Source organism: Poecilia formosa, unplaced genomic scaffold, assembly GCF_000485575.1.
Source record: "Poecilia formosa unplaced genomic scaffold, Poecilia_formosa-5.1.2 Scaffold410, whole genome shotgun sequence".
In the NCBI taxonomy this organism is placed as follows: Eukaryota; Metazoa; Chordata; class Actinopteri; order Cyprinodontiformes; family Poeciliidae; genus Poecilia; species Poecilia formosa.
Window position 1 is genome coordinate 460011 of NW_006800349.1, and position 13923 is coordinate 473933.

General features: G+C 41.1%; 2 protein-coding genes across 5 annotated transcripts in view; both read right to left on the minus strand.

The window, feature by feature from the left end:
- Positions 1-5829, minus strand: part of LOC103155049 (zinc finger protein 501-like) — a 13802-nt gene extending 7973 nt beyond the window's left edge. The window contains exons 1-2 of one of the 2 annotated variants that reach the window (XM_016663246.1): positions 5424-5829; positions 2655-3373 (exon numbers count right to left, since the gene is read on the minus strand). In XM_016663246.1, coding sequence (XP_016518732.1) covers positions 2655-3373; positions 5424-5595 — 891 coding nt within the window. In that variant the 5' untranslated portion in view covers positions 5596-5829. The remainder of the gene's footprint in view (positions 1-2654; positions 3374-5423) is intronic. The other variant, XM_007576573.2, reaches the window with a different exon arrangement.
- A 1997-nt stretch (positions 5830-7826) lies between these two features.
- Positions 7827-13923, minus strand: part of LOC103155048 (gastrula zinc finger protein XlCGF57.1-like) — a 7600-nt gene continuing 1503 nt past the window's right edge. The window contains exons 2-4 of one of the 3 annotated variants that reach the window (XR_001659345.1): positions 13130-13198; positions 9122-11080; positions 7827-9073 (exon numbers count right to left, since the gene is read on the minus strand). Coding sequence is in view for 2 of the 3 variants with exons in the window: in XM_007576571.2 (XP_007576633.1) it covers positions 9254-10987 (1734 nt within the window). In the remaining variant the exon portion in view is untranslated. Of the gene's footprint in view, positions 11081-13129; positions 13199-13923 lie in introns of all 3 variants that reach the window. The other 2 variants (XM_007576571.2, XM_007576570.2) reach the window with 2 other exon arrangements.

Sequence of the window (13923 nt, forward strand, 5' to 3'; positions counted from 1 at the left end):
GGTTTTTTCCAGCTGGGTGAAGATTTCTTCAGCAGCAGCAGTTAGTCTCTCTCTGATAAACTCTCTCAGAGGCTCAACGGAACACATTGTTGCTGCGCAGACTCACAACACACCTGGACACGGCGACAGCTGCTAGCAGGATGCTAACCGAGCTAGCTGCTTTGTTTACTTCCACCGGATGTCACAGTTTCAGGTTCCGAGAGAAACACCGAATTAGAGTTCCACTTTATGCTACAAACAAAGAAAACAAAGAAATTACACTTCAATAGCAAATTAAAAATTGTTATTGTTAGTAGAAGGGGTAATATTACCACTTATCTTTATAATAAGCTAGTTTTTAAATTGTTTTTTTCTTCATTGAAAACTCCAAAGCAGAAAATGATCAGAAACAACAAAATCAAACTCACATTTCCACCTTTTTCAAATAATATTTATAGATGGATACAAATGTCTAAATATAATATGAAATGAAAAACCCATTCACATAATTCGGTAATACAAGCTTTGGTATACATTCAGTTTTAATGCAATTAAAATTTTTAGGAAACGACTTCGTGAATAAAACATTTTCCTATCATACTAAAAGCATTTAGACTAAATTCCAAGTGAAAGCTGAATCCATCTGTCTGAAAAGTTGCTTTTTATATAGGTTATCCAATCTTTAGATCAAGGTCAATATTGACAGAAAATTTCTCTCTAGTTTTAGTCTTTTGACAAAAATGTCATTTTGTTTGAGTTATTAATTAGTCTGAATTGTTTTAGTCTTAGTCTAATTTCAGTCAACTATTTGTAAAACTTTAGTTGACCAAGTCTGCTGCCAATTTAACTGACAAACTTATATGTAAAATTCTAATATTTTTTGATCAATTCTCTGGAATTAACACAAAATGACTGTGGGTTGGGTTTTTTACCAGTTGTAGCATAAAGTTGTTGTCTGAATATGAAATACAAAAACAAATGCAACTATTTTTAAAGGTCTTTATTTTTCTGGCCTTGTTTTCAATAAAACAAAATCCTTCATGCTCCATGCGAGTCTGTGTGATGGCAGCGGCAGAAGCCGAGCTGTGTGTCTGCAGCGCTGCTGTCCTGATCCAGCCAGTCCATTTCAAACTCTCACACACATTTTCATTTTCAAATTTACCTTCATTCATCCTCACGGATCCCGTTCAGTCAGGGACCAACATCTTCCCACTGGCATCTGGAAGAGGTTTTGGTTCTGAGAATGCAAAGACTACCAGGTGGACGTTTTAAAAACGTGCAGACAACGAGAGCAGCGCCATGTTTGTCGTCTGTCTCTAGGCAACCGTGACATCAGCTCCTGAAGGGATCAGCAGTTTGCAGCGCGGCCATCATGACAGTCTTGATATTTCAAATGTTTCCACATTTAAGTACCAAATAAAGAACGACTGTATTTTACAAGATGGCGTCAGCCGCTACAGCGGCGTAGTCAACTGAACTTTAGCCTGACGTTAGCACAGTGTGGCTAGGATGTGGAATCTCATAGCTTCCAATAAATTCATCACAAGTTGATTGTCGGGTAACATTGAATGTATCAGTAGTAACTTGCCTGTGACAAAATGTCGGTGTGTTGAGCCTTCAGGTGCCGTTAAACATTCCTGTTTTGTCCACTAGGTTCAACTTGACAGACTCAACAATTCAGTCCTTGTTTCAAAAGGCTTATAGCCCACTCAGAAAATAAACATAAATCCTTTTGGGCTTTCCGAAAGGATTTATGTATAACCTCTTTGTTTAACTCGCTGCTATGGTTCACTAATGATTAAATCATTCAGGTGGTGGGCGGGGCCAAACAGGGTGGAGCAGCTGTACTGATGCTTTCAGCTTCTGACTGACAGACAATAGGCAGAAATGTCAAACATGTTGGATTTCTGACAGATCCACTAACATTTTCATCCAGTTGTCTCATCATGAAAAAAATGGGTAATTAATGACACAAACCCACATCAATCCATCTCTGAGAACAACAGACAGGTTAGCAGAAGTGACCGCTACGGGTCAGAATGTGGTTTCTCTGCAGATGAAATATAGACCTGATTTCATACAGTTAGCACCAGGTTAGCATCTCCTAATTGGCTTTCCAGCAAACAGTAGAGCCATGCTAAGCTAATGCTTAGCTCAGACATTAAAGGTTGGATTTTTTCCAGTGGTGTCTGAAGAACCCCTCCAGTCTGGTCAATGTTATTGGGAATCAGAATTTGCATCCATGTTTGGCTTATGTAATTATTAAATATAATCAATAAATTATTATTAATGAAAATTGACAATTCTTCTGTTGAATTGGGGCATCAACTCCAGTTTGTCTGGAATAAGTCAAACTCAGTGGCTCATAAAGGAATGAATTCAGAAAATCAGGAAAGATCACCAACACGACGATTCTAGTCAAGTCTGAGAATTTAACAAACAGCCCAACTTAAAAGCTGAACAACCCCATAACTAATATTTTTAACTACTATCATGCAAACTAGCTGCTAAGGAAAATGAGACACAGTCCAGAGCTGAACATTTTTTGGGACAGAGTCATAAAACTCGACCATCTGGTTTGTTGTTGGAGGACCAGCTGCAGATCCAGGGCTCGTCTTCCTCAGCTCTCTGGGGTCTTCTCAGTGGTTCTTCCTCTTCATGTGTCTGTATAAAATGCTGCTCTGGTTGAAACGCATCCCGCAGGTCTGACATGTGAATGGCTTCTCTCCTGTATGAATCCGGAGGTGCTTTGTCAAGCCGCAGCTGTTCCTGAATCTTTTCCCACACACTTCACAAGGATATGGTTTCTCTCCTGTGTGGATCCGGAGGTGTTTCCTCAAACTGCTGCGGTCACTCAAAGTTTTCCCACACACTCCACAAGTATGACGCTTCTTTTCCATGTGGGTCCTCCAGTGGACCTTCAGGTCCTTGCAAGTGGTGAAGTTTTTCCCACAGAACTGACATGAATACAGGTTCTCCTCAGTGAGGGGTTCGTTCTCAGCCGTCCTCAGGTCTGGATCATCTGAAGTTGGACCTTTAGGAGCTTCATCTCTGCAGGATCCTGAGTCTTTATGGTTGCTTCTCTCCTGACTCTGGATCTCTGCTTTAGACGAGTTCTGAGAAAAGATCTGGGTTGTGTTTGGTTCTGCTTTAGTGGGGAACATGTCGTCGTACTCGACAGTCACCATGCAGGGATCAGGCTCCTGCTTAACGAGCTGCTCCGCTCCCCAGCCGAGGACGTCATGGAGTTTCTCTTTAATTGGTTCTGGTTCCTTTGGGTTCAAACCAGAGCCAATATTCTGCTGACTGGACTCCAGGTCAGAGGGAACATCTTCAGTGTTGCAGTGATTCTGCTGCCAGAGGTCCTGATGGACCGGTTCCTGCTGCTGGAGGCCTATATGGACCAAGGAGACCAAAATGAAAAGGTGTTCTTCTAACATGACAAAGCTTCTGGAATGAGCAGCAGACGTCTCTGGTGACCCAGACTGGATTAGAAGAAGCTTGTTTAGTTTTTTAGCCTCTGCAGCTGCTTCTGGAGCAACAGGCGGGTTTTTTCAGAAACACCTTGAAAGGTGGAGGAAGAGGAAGATATGAGACATTCATGTTGGCACGGAGGCTGTTGGCCTCAATGTAGCCTTTAATGCTATGTGAGACTCAGTCGGCGCTACTCAGACAGTTACAGTCCGACCCGCTGCAGTCTCCAAACTTTAGAACTCATTTTCATTTTGGGCCGTATCAAAAATCTGAATTTTCTTAAAGGGCCAGTTGTGCCAGAATATACTGATAAAACCAATTAAATTGTTAAAATATCAATAAACAGCTTTTTATCCAGGATTTTCTGGATAAACAAAATCCTGTTCATCCAGAGGATGAACAAAAATGTTCAAGTTTTGGAAAGTTTTATTTCAAAAATCAAATTTTGATTTTTGAAATCAAAATTTGCAGATTTTGTGGTACCAATTTAGAAACGTTTGTAAGGATTGTTTTCAATATTTGTGCTAATGTATGATGTTAAATGTGACTTTTTATTACTCGCCATATCTGTTACAGACATCAAGTGAGGATGAAGCAGCAGTCACTTAAACTCAATGTTTCTGACTGATTTTGAGAAGATTAGCAGTAAAATTGGAAAAAAATTTGGAGATTTTTTGACTTTGTTTGAATTTTGCAGATTTGTGAAAACTGGAGGGACGAGTTGATGTAATTTGGAGCCTACAGGGTCAAAAGCTACTGTAGGCCAGATTTGGCCCTCGGGCCTCAAGTTTGACACATGTGCTTTAGACCTGCTGCTGGCGTTTAGCCTGAAGAACTTCCCCATAACTCTGTGCTGTCTGAACATTTTAATAACCACTGAGATGATTTTAGCAGATTATTCCAACCCTGAGGAAGAGCTCATCATTGTAAGTCCTTATTCGATGACGGTGTGGGAACTTTTAATCAATAAATTCAGTTTTTAAGTTCCTCCAAATCTTTGGGAAATAAAGCAGAAAAAATTCATCTCAGTCTTGCTCAAAGTGTTACTTCCTCATTGTGTGGCACCAGACAGTCTAACTGCCTTAAAAACATAATTATCCACAGGAGGTTGGCTCTGTGGTTTCATTCTGAGCTGCGCACTTTGTTGTGACATAATGAATGCATAAGGTCAAACGGTCCAGTGACCCCAGGTGAGGAAGGTCATCAGGTCCTCCAAATGTCCCTTGCTAGAAAATGCATGACCTGCAATATGAAAATATTGGATGGTAATGTGTTTTATGAAGTTTTCTACATAACGACACACATCCTCTGAGCTACTGGACTGACTTTCATATCTATATGACACATTTTGAGCTGAAAAACAGGGCAGACAAATATGGGCAGAATAATAATCCATATTGCCAAAAAATGCCTCCCCCTACAAACTTAAAGAAACAAAGAGCTAAGAATGAAATAACCTTTTCTACATAATCACACCTGTTCTCTGGACTAAAGGTATCAGTTTCACATCAACAGGACAATAGACGGGATGCAGATATCGGCAGGCTCGGAAATTAAAATGCATCCTCTCCTGTATTAATAGACTGGACAGTTAAAGTTGATATCACATTTTCTGCACAATGGGCCTCTGCTTTCTCAGGCGTTAAGCTATGATGGTGTTAAAAGAAAAAGCGGAGAACTTGTTCATCAGACTGTAAAACGTTGGACTCGTGTGTCATTAAAGGTGTCAAAACAGTATTTATTTCAATTCAACCATTTTAGGGCTTACATTGTTAATAACCATGATCATTTTACGAATATCTTTAAAAGTTTCCTCTTCGGTCATATTTCAGTCCGTTTTCTCATCAATATGCGAGTTTGCAGCGATGCGCGCTCCCGCGACAGGGCACGCGCTTCTCAGCATAACAGCGCCTCCTTGATGTCCGTTTCTGAAAGGTGGTAACCCCGCCCGCTGCCCCCGCCGGACCTACCTGCGGGGTTCTGCTCGGTTCGGGGTCTCCAGGTGAGGTCCAGCAGTCTCCGCTGCCGGTCGATCTCCTCCTCGTACTGGACGATGGTTTTTTCCAGCTGGGTGAAGATTTCTTCAGCAGCAGCAGTTAGTCTCTCTCTGATAAACTCTCTCAGAGGCTCAACGGAACACATTGTTGCTGAATAGAACCAGAAAACACCTGAAAACGCCCTGAAACACACCACAAGCTCACTAGGCTAACCGGAAGCTAATGCAACCACTTCTTCGGTTACTTCCGCTGGATGCGTCATCGGCTCCGCATCATTTCACACCCGGTGGGACGGGCGGCGCTCGAACAGGTCTTCTGTTTATCTGTGCTACCCGTAAATCCATCCTACCTAGCGGTAACACGCATGCGTACATCAATGCTACGTCACATACTGCTTACTCAGCAGATTTCTTATAAAAACATCCTACCTGTGGAAGTTTCGTTTCATGTGTTTTATTTCATCGAAGATTACGGTTAGCTTTCTTTAATTTATTTTATACCTGGCTTTCATTAAGCTGCTGTTTTACTTCATGTTTTTGTTTGGTGGTTAATCAGGACAAAATTCGTTGTTTTTGGGGCTATTTTGTCCCTATATTTTAATTTAATAATACTCTTTTTTATTAAACTTTGCTAAATAGATGTTGGTAGTGATACTACGTGGGATTGAAGCTGTGTAATAGCCGTGTTTAATATTAGTGTAAATGAATCATATCCTATCATTCCAGGAGCACAGACAGTGATCTGCACAGTTCGGTGGACACATTGTGGCTGCGCTGCATTTAATAAAGTCTGTTATACAACAATGCGCAAAAAAATTGCAGTGATCTGTATTTGTCTGTTTTTAATTTAATTCCAATAAAAACCTGTTTCCTCATCTGATGCTGTTTTATTCTTACAAACTCCTCTGTATTTAAAATATTTCTTTAAAAAAGTAGGATATTCCAGTAAAAGGACTAGTGCATACATCTATAGCTTTTCATTTTAAACCGGTAGGATATTCTGATGAAGGAAGTGATCTTCTTGTCGTGTATATAAATTGTTCCAATGCTAAGCTAACCATAACTCTTAGGCTTCCACTTCAATCCCGTCACTCAGATCCAAAGTATTTAACATGAACAAAACCTGCTGTAGTTTTCTGTTCATAAACATGACGGTAGCAGTTTTGGACGCGTAGCACGGATAGATAGACTTGGCTATCTATCCGTGCTACTGTAGGGAAACCTAACGAGGTAGCTCAGATAGTCAGAACACCGGCTCTGTAAGCCAAATGCTCTGATTGGTCGGCAGCAGCAGGTAGAAACAGTTTTGGTTAGTTTGCTGCTCTGAAGCGTTTGGGTGTTGTTAGTACAATCCCAGGCTACAATGACATCAGCAATGGTCCCAGAGAAGCAACTGTTGCTTCTCATCAACCTAGGAAGGGTCAAAGGTCATCTCCAAATTATCCAAATTAAGCTCCAGAGGAAGCTTACTCCCGACAGGACAACATCTCGGACATCATTGTCACGGATTCAGCCCAAGTTGGACGCTGAGCTTGTTTTTAAGAGGTAGGCTGCGGCAATTTCAGCTTCTATAATCTTTGAAACAATTTAATTTCATGCATTTTCTGACCCATCAAAATAATTGGAAAATCTAAAAGATTTGGCCCAACTTTGCAAAAAGTTTCACAGCCAACTACATCCACACACTTTAAACTAGAAACATCATTTAAAGTTTAAATTGATCACAACACATTTTCAAATGATTCAGTTTTTTCACATCTGCTACCCTTTTCCTAAAGTTATGATTCCATGCATTATTGGGGGCGGGGGGTTAATTTTTACCATATAATTCAACAAAATTCTGTCTGAGCAAATTCTTCTTATTTGCTTAACATAAGGTTGTGACAGATCCATCCTACCTAGCGGTAACACGCATGCGTACATCAATGCTACGTCACATACTGCTTACTCAGCAGATTCTTCACATTTTGTCTGATTCCAGACAAAATGTAGGAATTTTTGTCTGGATTCAGAAAATGTAACTACCTAACTGGGAGTTGAAGTTCAGGAGATCTGAAGACTTGCTGGACGTTTTCTGTTTGAGTTGCTTTAAAAGGAGAAAATGAGGCGATAAAATCTGCTCTAGTATCCCAGAGGCTCAGCAGGAAGTCCTGAGCTCATCCAGAACGCCGCAGTCCTGCTCAGCTGACCGACCACAGACTATTGACCTCTCCGAGGACCTTTCCTGTCAAAGTTTTCTGGATCGGATTTTCCAGGTTAAGATCATAAGAATTGAAACCAGAAACAGGAATAATGCTGAATTAAGGAGTTATTCTCCCAGAAAAAGCATCAGTTTTAACTCTGTGGCTGAAACTGACTCAAGAACAACAGAACACTGTTTACCTTCATGCACATCATCTGTTTTATTGTTGGTACTCATCTTTCACAACCTTATTTGAAGGAACAAACTATCATGTTTAGCTCAGAAATGCAGAACCTTCATCAAAATATACAATAAAAAATAAAAAAGTGTTCATGTATTCATAAAAACATGAAATAACTCAATATGACGTCCATGATAAACAGGCGACGGGCTCCCCTCACCTCAGCAATGAGTTCAGGCCTTGACCGACTTCTCCAGATTTTGTATCTGCAGCTCACAGAAAGTCGCTCAGTGGTGGACATAGCTGAACTGAAAAGCTAGCAGCGCTAATCCTAAAGCACTAACCAGAAACAGTTCCACTGACGCTAACTGTTACAACAACACAGTATTTGGAGGAAATTAATGCAAAAGCGCCAACTTCAATTCAAATGATATTTTCTCTGAAATGACAACAACCCTCAAGCACCAGTTTAATTTCTCTTCAGTCCATGTTCTGTTTTGTTCTTGTAAGTTTCTTATTTTTTAAAAAAAGGTTGAGAAATAAAGAAAGCAAGAAGAGGAAAGAGGCTTGCGTTGAAAACATGCTCCTTCAAAATAAGAGCATAAATATAAACATGTACTTGGAGAACTCCCAATACTCGATAAACAAAACTTCAACATAGATGATGAACTTTATTAAACTGAAAGTTTACCAACAGCAAAGTAAATTAGCCCTTTGGATTTTATCCGGAAAAATTTACTTAGTGGAAGCTAAGTGCGCTAAATGTTTTCAAAATTAGCCAAAGTGCAAAATGAAAAATGATCTCTGCTATAAGCCATTAATGGAAGTGTGCTTAGCATTGGTGCGCCTGAAGAGCCGGAACCAGTCAGACTGTGGACAAAACCAATTCATGAGGCCGTTGTGAAGGGAACGCCAAACTGCTCAGAGGTGCCAATATTTAGTTAGACGTATTAACCAGCAATATTGTCTTTCTCTGATGTTTTGTACCTGTTGTGTTGTGAAGTCAGGTCATGTTTACAATGTTTGAGGCAAGAAAAGGCTTCAGATTCACTGAAACCTGTGAAGTTCTGTGCTAATAAACTGTTAGTGCTATTTGCTTTGTGAATCAGAAAACAGGGAAAAGGTTGTGCAGAACATAAACATTAAACATTACTGACCCAGACTCTTAGGGGACATGAGAATAAACATGATTGGGATAAACATCACAATCTATACAAGCAGCACATTTGTCACTGAACGACAAACACACTGAGGTCAAATCCTTGCTTTAGAAATTCTTCACAGAAATCACACAGCAACATACATCAACTTTTAATGATTCCCAGTTTAACACAACTCTGAAAGTTCAATGTTTTAGCCGAGGAAGCTCTTGTCTCTCATTGGTTAAAGTCACTGCTGCTCACCTGTCTCCCCAGGTAGGGTATGCTGGACTCTAGGTGAGTCATCTCAACTCCTTGGAGACGTTTCCCACAGGCCACGTGTCAGAAAGACCTTTCTCCTGTTTGTGAGTTCGCATGTGAGCCATCATGTGACATCTCACACTGAAACCTTTCCCACAGGTCAAACATGGGAATGGCTTCTCGCCGGTGTGAACTCTCATGTGACGAGTCAAATGACTCCGTAAAAGGAAGCTCTTCCGACAGGTGACACATGGGAAAGGTTTCTCACCTGTGTGGGTTCGCATGTGAATAACCAGGTAACTTCTTACACTAAAACTTTTTCCACAGGTGACACATGGAAATGGTTTCTCACCTGTGTGAGATCTCATATGGACGGTCAAGCTACCACTACATCCAAAGGATTTCCCACAAACTTCACAATCATAGGGTTTCTCGCCCGTGTGCGTCCTCATGTGTCTGTTCAAGTTGCTTTTTCGACTGAAGCTGTTCCCACAGATCACACACAGATAGGACTTCTCATCTGTGTGAGTCCTCATGTGTGTATTCAGATATGTTTTGGCACTGAAACTTTTTCCACATGTGGGACATGGGAACGGCCTCTCGCCTGTGTGGATCCTCATGTGAGAAGCCAGACGGCTGCTCTGAGTGAAACCTTTACAGCACACATCACAGATGTGCAGCTTCTTATCCGTGTGCGTTCTCATGTGAATTGTCAAACTGCTTCTCACTCTGAAGCTTTTTCCACATGCCACACATGGAAAAGGTTTCTCTCCTGTATGTGTGCTCATGTGAACATTTAAATGACTCCGCAAACTGAAGCTTCTGCCACAGTATTGACAGGAGTATGGCTTCTCACCTGTGTGTGTTCTCAGGTGAGTGATCAGGTGACTCCTTACACTGAAACTTTTCCCACAGCTCACACATGCAAAAGGCTTCTCACCCGTGTGTGTTCGCATGTGAGTGTTTAAATTGCTTTTAGCGCCAAACCGTTTTCCACAGGTGAGACACTGGAAAGGTTTCTCACCTGTGTGAATTCTCATGTGTGTGATTAGATGACTTTTTACAATGAAACTTTTCTCACAGCTCGGACAGGGAAACGGCTTCTCACCTGTGTGAGTTCTTACATGAGCAATGAAGCTGCTCCTCGCACCAAAACTTTTCCCACAGGTGGAACATGTGAAAGGTTTCTCACCTGTGTGGGTTCTCATGTGAACCGTTAAGCTACCTTTGTCATTTAAAAACTTACCGCAGACCTCACAGGGATATTGTTTCTTACTTGCATGCGATCTCATGTGGTTGTTCAGATGGCTACTCTGGGAGAAACTCTTGCCACACACTTTACAGGAAAACAAACTTTTTTCTGTTTGGCTCAGAGATCTGCTCCGCCTTCTACGTTTGGAACTGTGTGTACTGTCACTTTGAACTCTGGATTTCTGACAGCTCTTATTCGACCTTGGTTGTGGATGTGTACAGAGTCCTGATTTTTTCTTCTTCCCTTCCTGTTGCTGGTTTTCAGCTAGTAGCGCGTTCTGGAGTCGGTCCCTGTTTGGTTCTGGTTCCCTGTTGTTTCTCTGTTCAGGAGCTGTATTCATCCCCAATGTGTCCGTCTCCTCCTTCAGAACAAGGCGAACTTCATCCTGGCTGGTGCAGTATTCGTCCACTTCCTCTTTAATCTGCAGATCTTCAGCATGTTGGTCATTTTTCAGCTGTTTATCCAGCAGTTCCTCCTGTTCCTGCTTTATATTTGGACCATCTGGATCCTTCGGTTCTTCCATCAGGGCAGATTTTTGCTTCTTCTGGTTCTGAATGATTTCTTCTGTCCGTAAAAGAAAAACCTCTCGATTCTACAGAAAATATTTGCTGGAAGTCTGAGAAGATGAAAAACACAAGAAGAAATCCAAGAGATTTCAGTAAACATGTATTTGGAAATCTGTAAAACGTTGAAATATTTGCCGTTTTCTAATCATTTGCTCTGGAATAAAAACTATTAGAATAAAATTCAGGCATGGAACCTCTTCTACTTCAAGGATTTTTGGTTTTCAACCCAGCAGATTTGATTTGAAAGGAAAAAACAACATGTAGAAAACGCATCAAAAATAATGTTGAATCCAGGTAGGAAACATAACAGAGATATGGAGCCAAGTGTTAAATATAGTTAGAAACTAATAAAAATTGGTACAAGGACTCAAACTTGTAGCTCCGTATTATGAAACAATGTAGTAAAATCTGTCTTCAAAATGAACAAAAAAATAAATCTCATTATTTAATCGTCAACACAGCTTTACAATTATTTAAAGCTGCAATATGTAACCTTTATAAAAGAAATGTTACATATTTGTTAAAACAGCTCCAGCTAACGGTGTTAGCTGTGGCTAACGCAGTAAACAGCAGAGCACAAGCTGATCCTGTTCGCTGGTTTGTAACTGATGCAGTCCGGCTCAGCATGCGCCACCGAACCCAACAGTCAGCGCCCTCCGGACGGAAAACATAGAGACACAATTTCTGACGTAATTATGAGTTTTACATGTTGGAAACAGCTTTTAGTTTAACTTTATAACATATTAAGGCCAACATGTCCAGCTAGTCGAGCCTCCCTGATCTACATTCTCCAACTCATTACTGGTGTCACTAAATGTTTTATTTACTTTGTTCAGTAAAGAAATGAAGGATTTTAAACTATTCTGCCAATAATGCAGATTTTTCTAAGATTTTCCACAGATCAAGTCTTCAGGTTTGATTTAGTTACCTAATTACATTATTTTAATGGTTAATGTTGAAGAGGACGACAGCGGCCATATTTAAAGTTGTTTTAAAACATTGACGAGTTGCACTCGAACACACCATCGCAGCGCTGCGAGGAACCGGACCCGAAGAGGAGTACTGAAAAGTTCTGTTGGTACCGTTCCACCCAAACAGTTTCTGCAACAATAAAATGAAGTTTGGACATGAAAACAAACAAGGAAACCATCGGACCAGAACCAACGACCCACCAGAACACTACCGGCTCTACTCAGGTTCTTCAGGGTTTCATTGTCGGGTCCAGAACATTATCTGGAGCCTTCACCAGAACCTCAAAGGACAAAAGGCTCATCTATCAGCAGAGGGAGGAATGGACCCAGTGCTACTGCAGCTGGTACCAGAACCAGAACCAGAACCTCCCAGGCGACTCGAGTCAGATGGAGGCAGGCAGGAAACATGAAATCCAATAAAGTGACGACGTTCATGCTGTGATTGTTTGAAGGCAGCATTTCATTTGAATATAAAACAAATTAAAGTTGTAAAACATTTTATCTTCTTTTATCTTATCCAGGAAAAAATGGTGTGAAAAAATATTTGTGGGGTTGCTGTGGTGGTGCAGGGGCAAAGCATAGCCCCCATATTGAGGCCTTGGTCCTCATGCCTGTGGTCGCAGGTTCGATTCCCGGCCTGGTGACATCTGCCACATGTCTTCCCCATCTCATTACCTCTTTCCTGTCAAACTACTTTCAAATAAAGGCCACTAGAGCCAACAAAACCTTATAAATAAAAATATTTGCGTGTTTATTCTCCTTCTGATCATGTAAAATACTTTTAATTTCCTTGTTTCTAAAAATAATAATCGATTAACTGCAGGAAACTAAAAATGTCATTTTATTAAAAAACGGTCAGAGCAGAAATAATATAAACATTGAAGGTAAAAACCTTCCTGGCCTGTAAATCTGTTCTAGCAGAACTCCTCTAGTTCAGTTTGAGCTTCACCTGGTTGGAGATTCTGTAGAAAATATTTTATTAATCACCTTTTACATCCAGTGATTAATCAGTTAATCAATAATTAATCATCAGATCAGCCTGTATGGATAATAGGCTTTTCTCATGTTGATTGTTGGCCGGTCAGTTTTAACGTCGTCATGGTGATAACCTGAGTGCTACTCATTTACCTGCTGCTGAAAACACACCTGTGGCAGTGGGCGGGGCCTGCAGGATGCCACACCTCCACCTGCACACACCTGGAGACCAGAGGAGGAAGGTTAAAGAGCTATCATCATCATCATCATTTGTCCTTTGTTAGCAGCCTGATGCTCATTGAAGCAGCAGCTAGATCTACAATATTACACTGCAAAACTGTTTAGTATTTGGGTCAAAAACAGAAGGACACAGAAGTATTTAGGTCTATTGGTTTAGTGGTTCTGAAGGGTCACCATCTTATGCTAAACGGGAATGCAAATAGTAGATCACTGAATGTCTTCGTTTCTGACTGATGATTTCTGACTCCTTTTATCAGATAGCTACGTGGTAAAATGAATTAAATATTATAAAAAGTCTGTCGACCCTCTGCAGTACCTCTGCGAGCCCTCTAGGGGTCGGGGCCCCCTATTGAAGACCCATAAATCCAGTCTATACAGAATCAGGCCAACATGCACCACAATATTATGCTTAATGGGAGACGATGATGTCACTTCCTGTCGGCAAGCCGTAACCATCATAGACATAATATAAGGATAGACCCTCATGGACCGCTCTCGCCTATTGTCGCTGACGAGCTTTTGGGGGGCTATCTTGGAGCGGTACACCACTCCACTCAGCCGTAAAGCTCGTCAGCGACAATAGGCGAGAGCGGTCCATGAGGGTCTATCCTTGTATTATGTCTATGATGGTTACGGCTTGCCGACAGGAAGTGACATCATCGTCTCCCATTAAGCATAATATTGTGGTGCGATGCTGGCCTGATTCT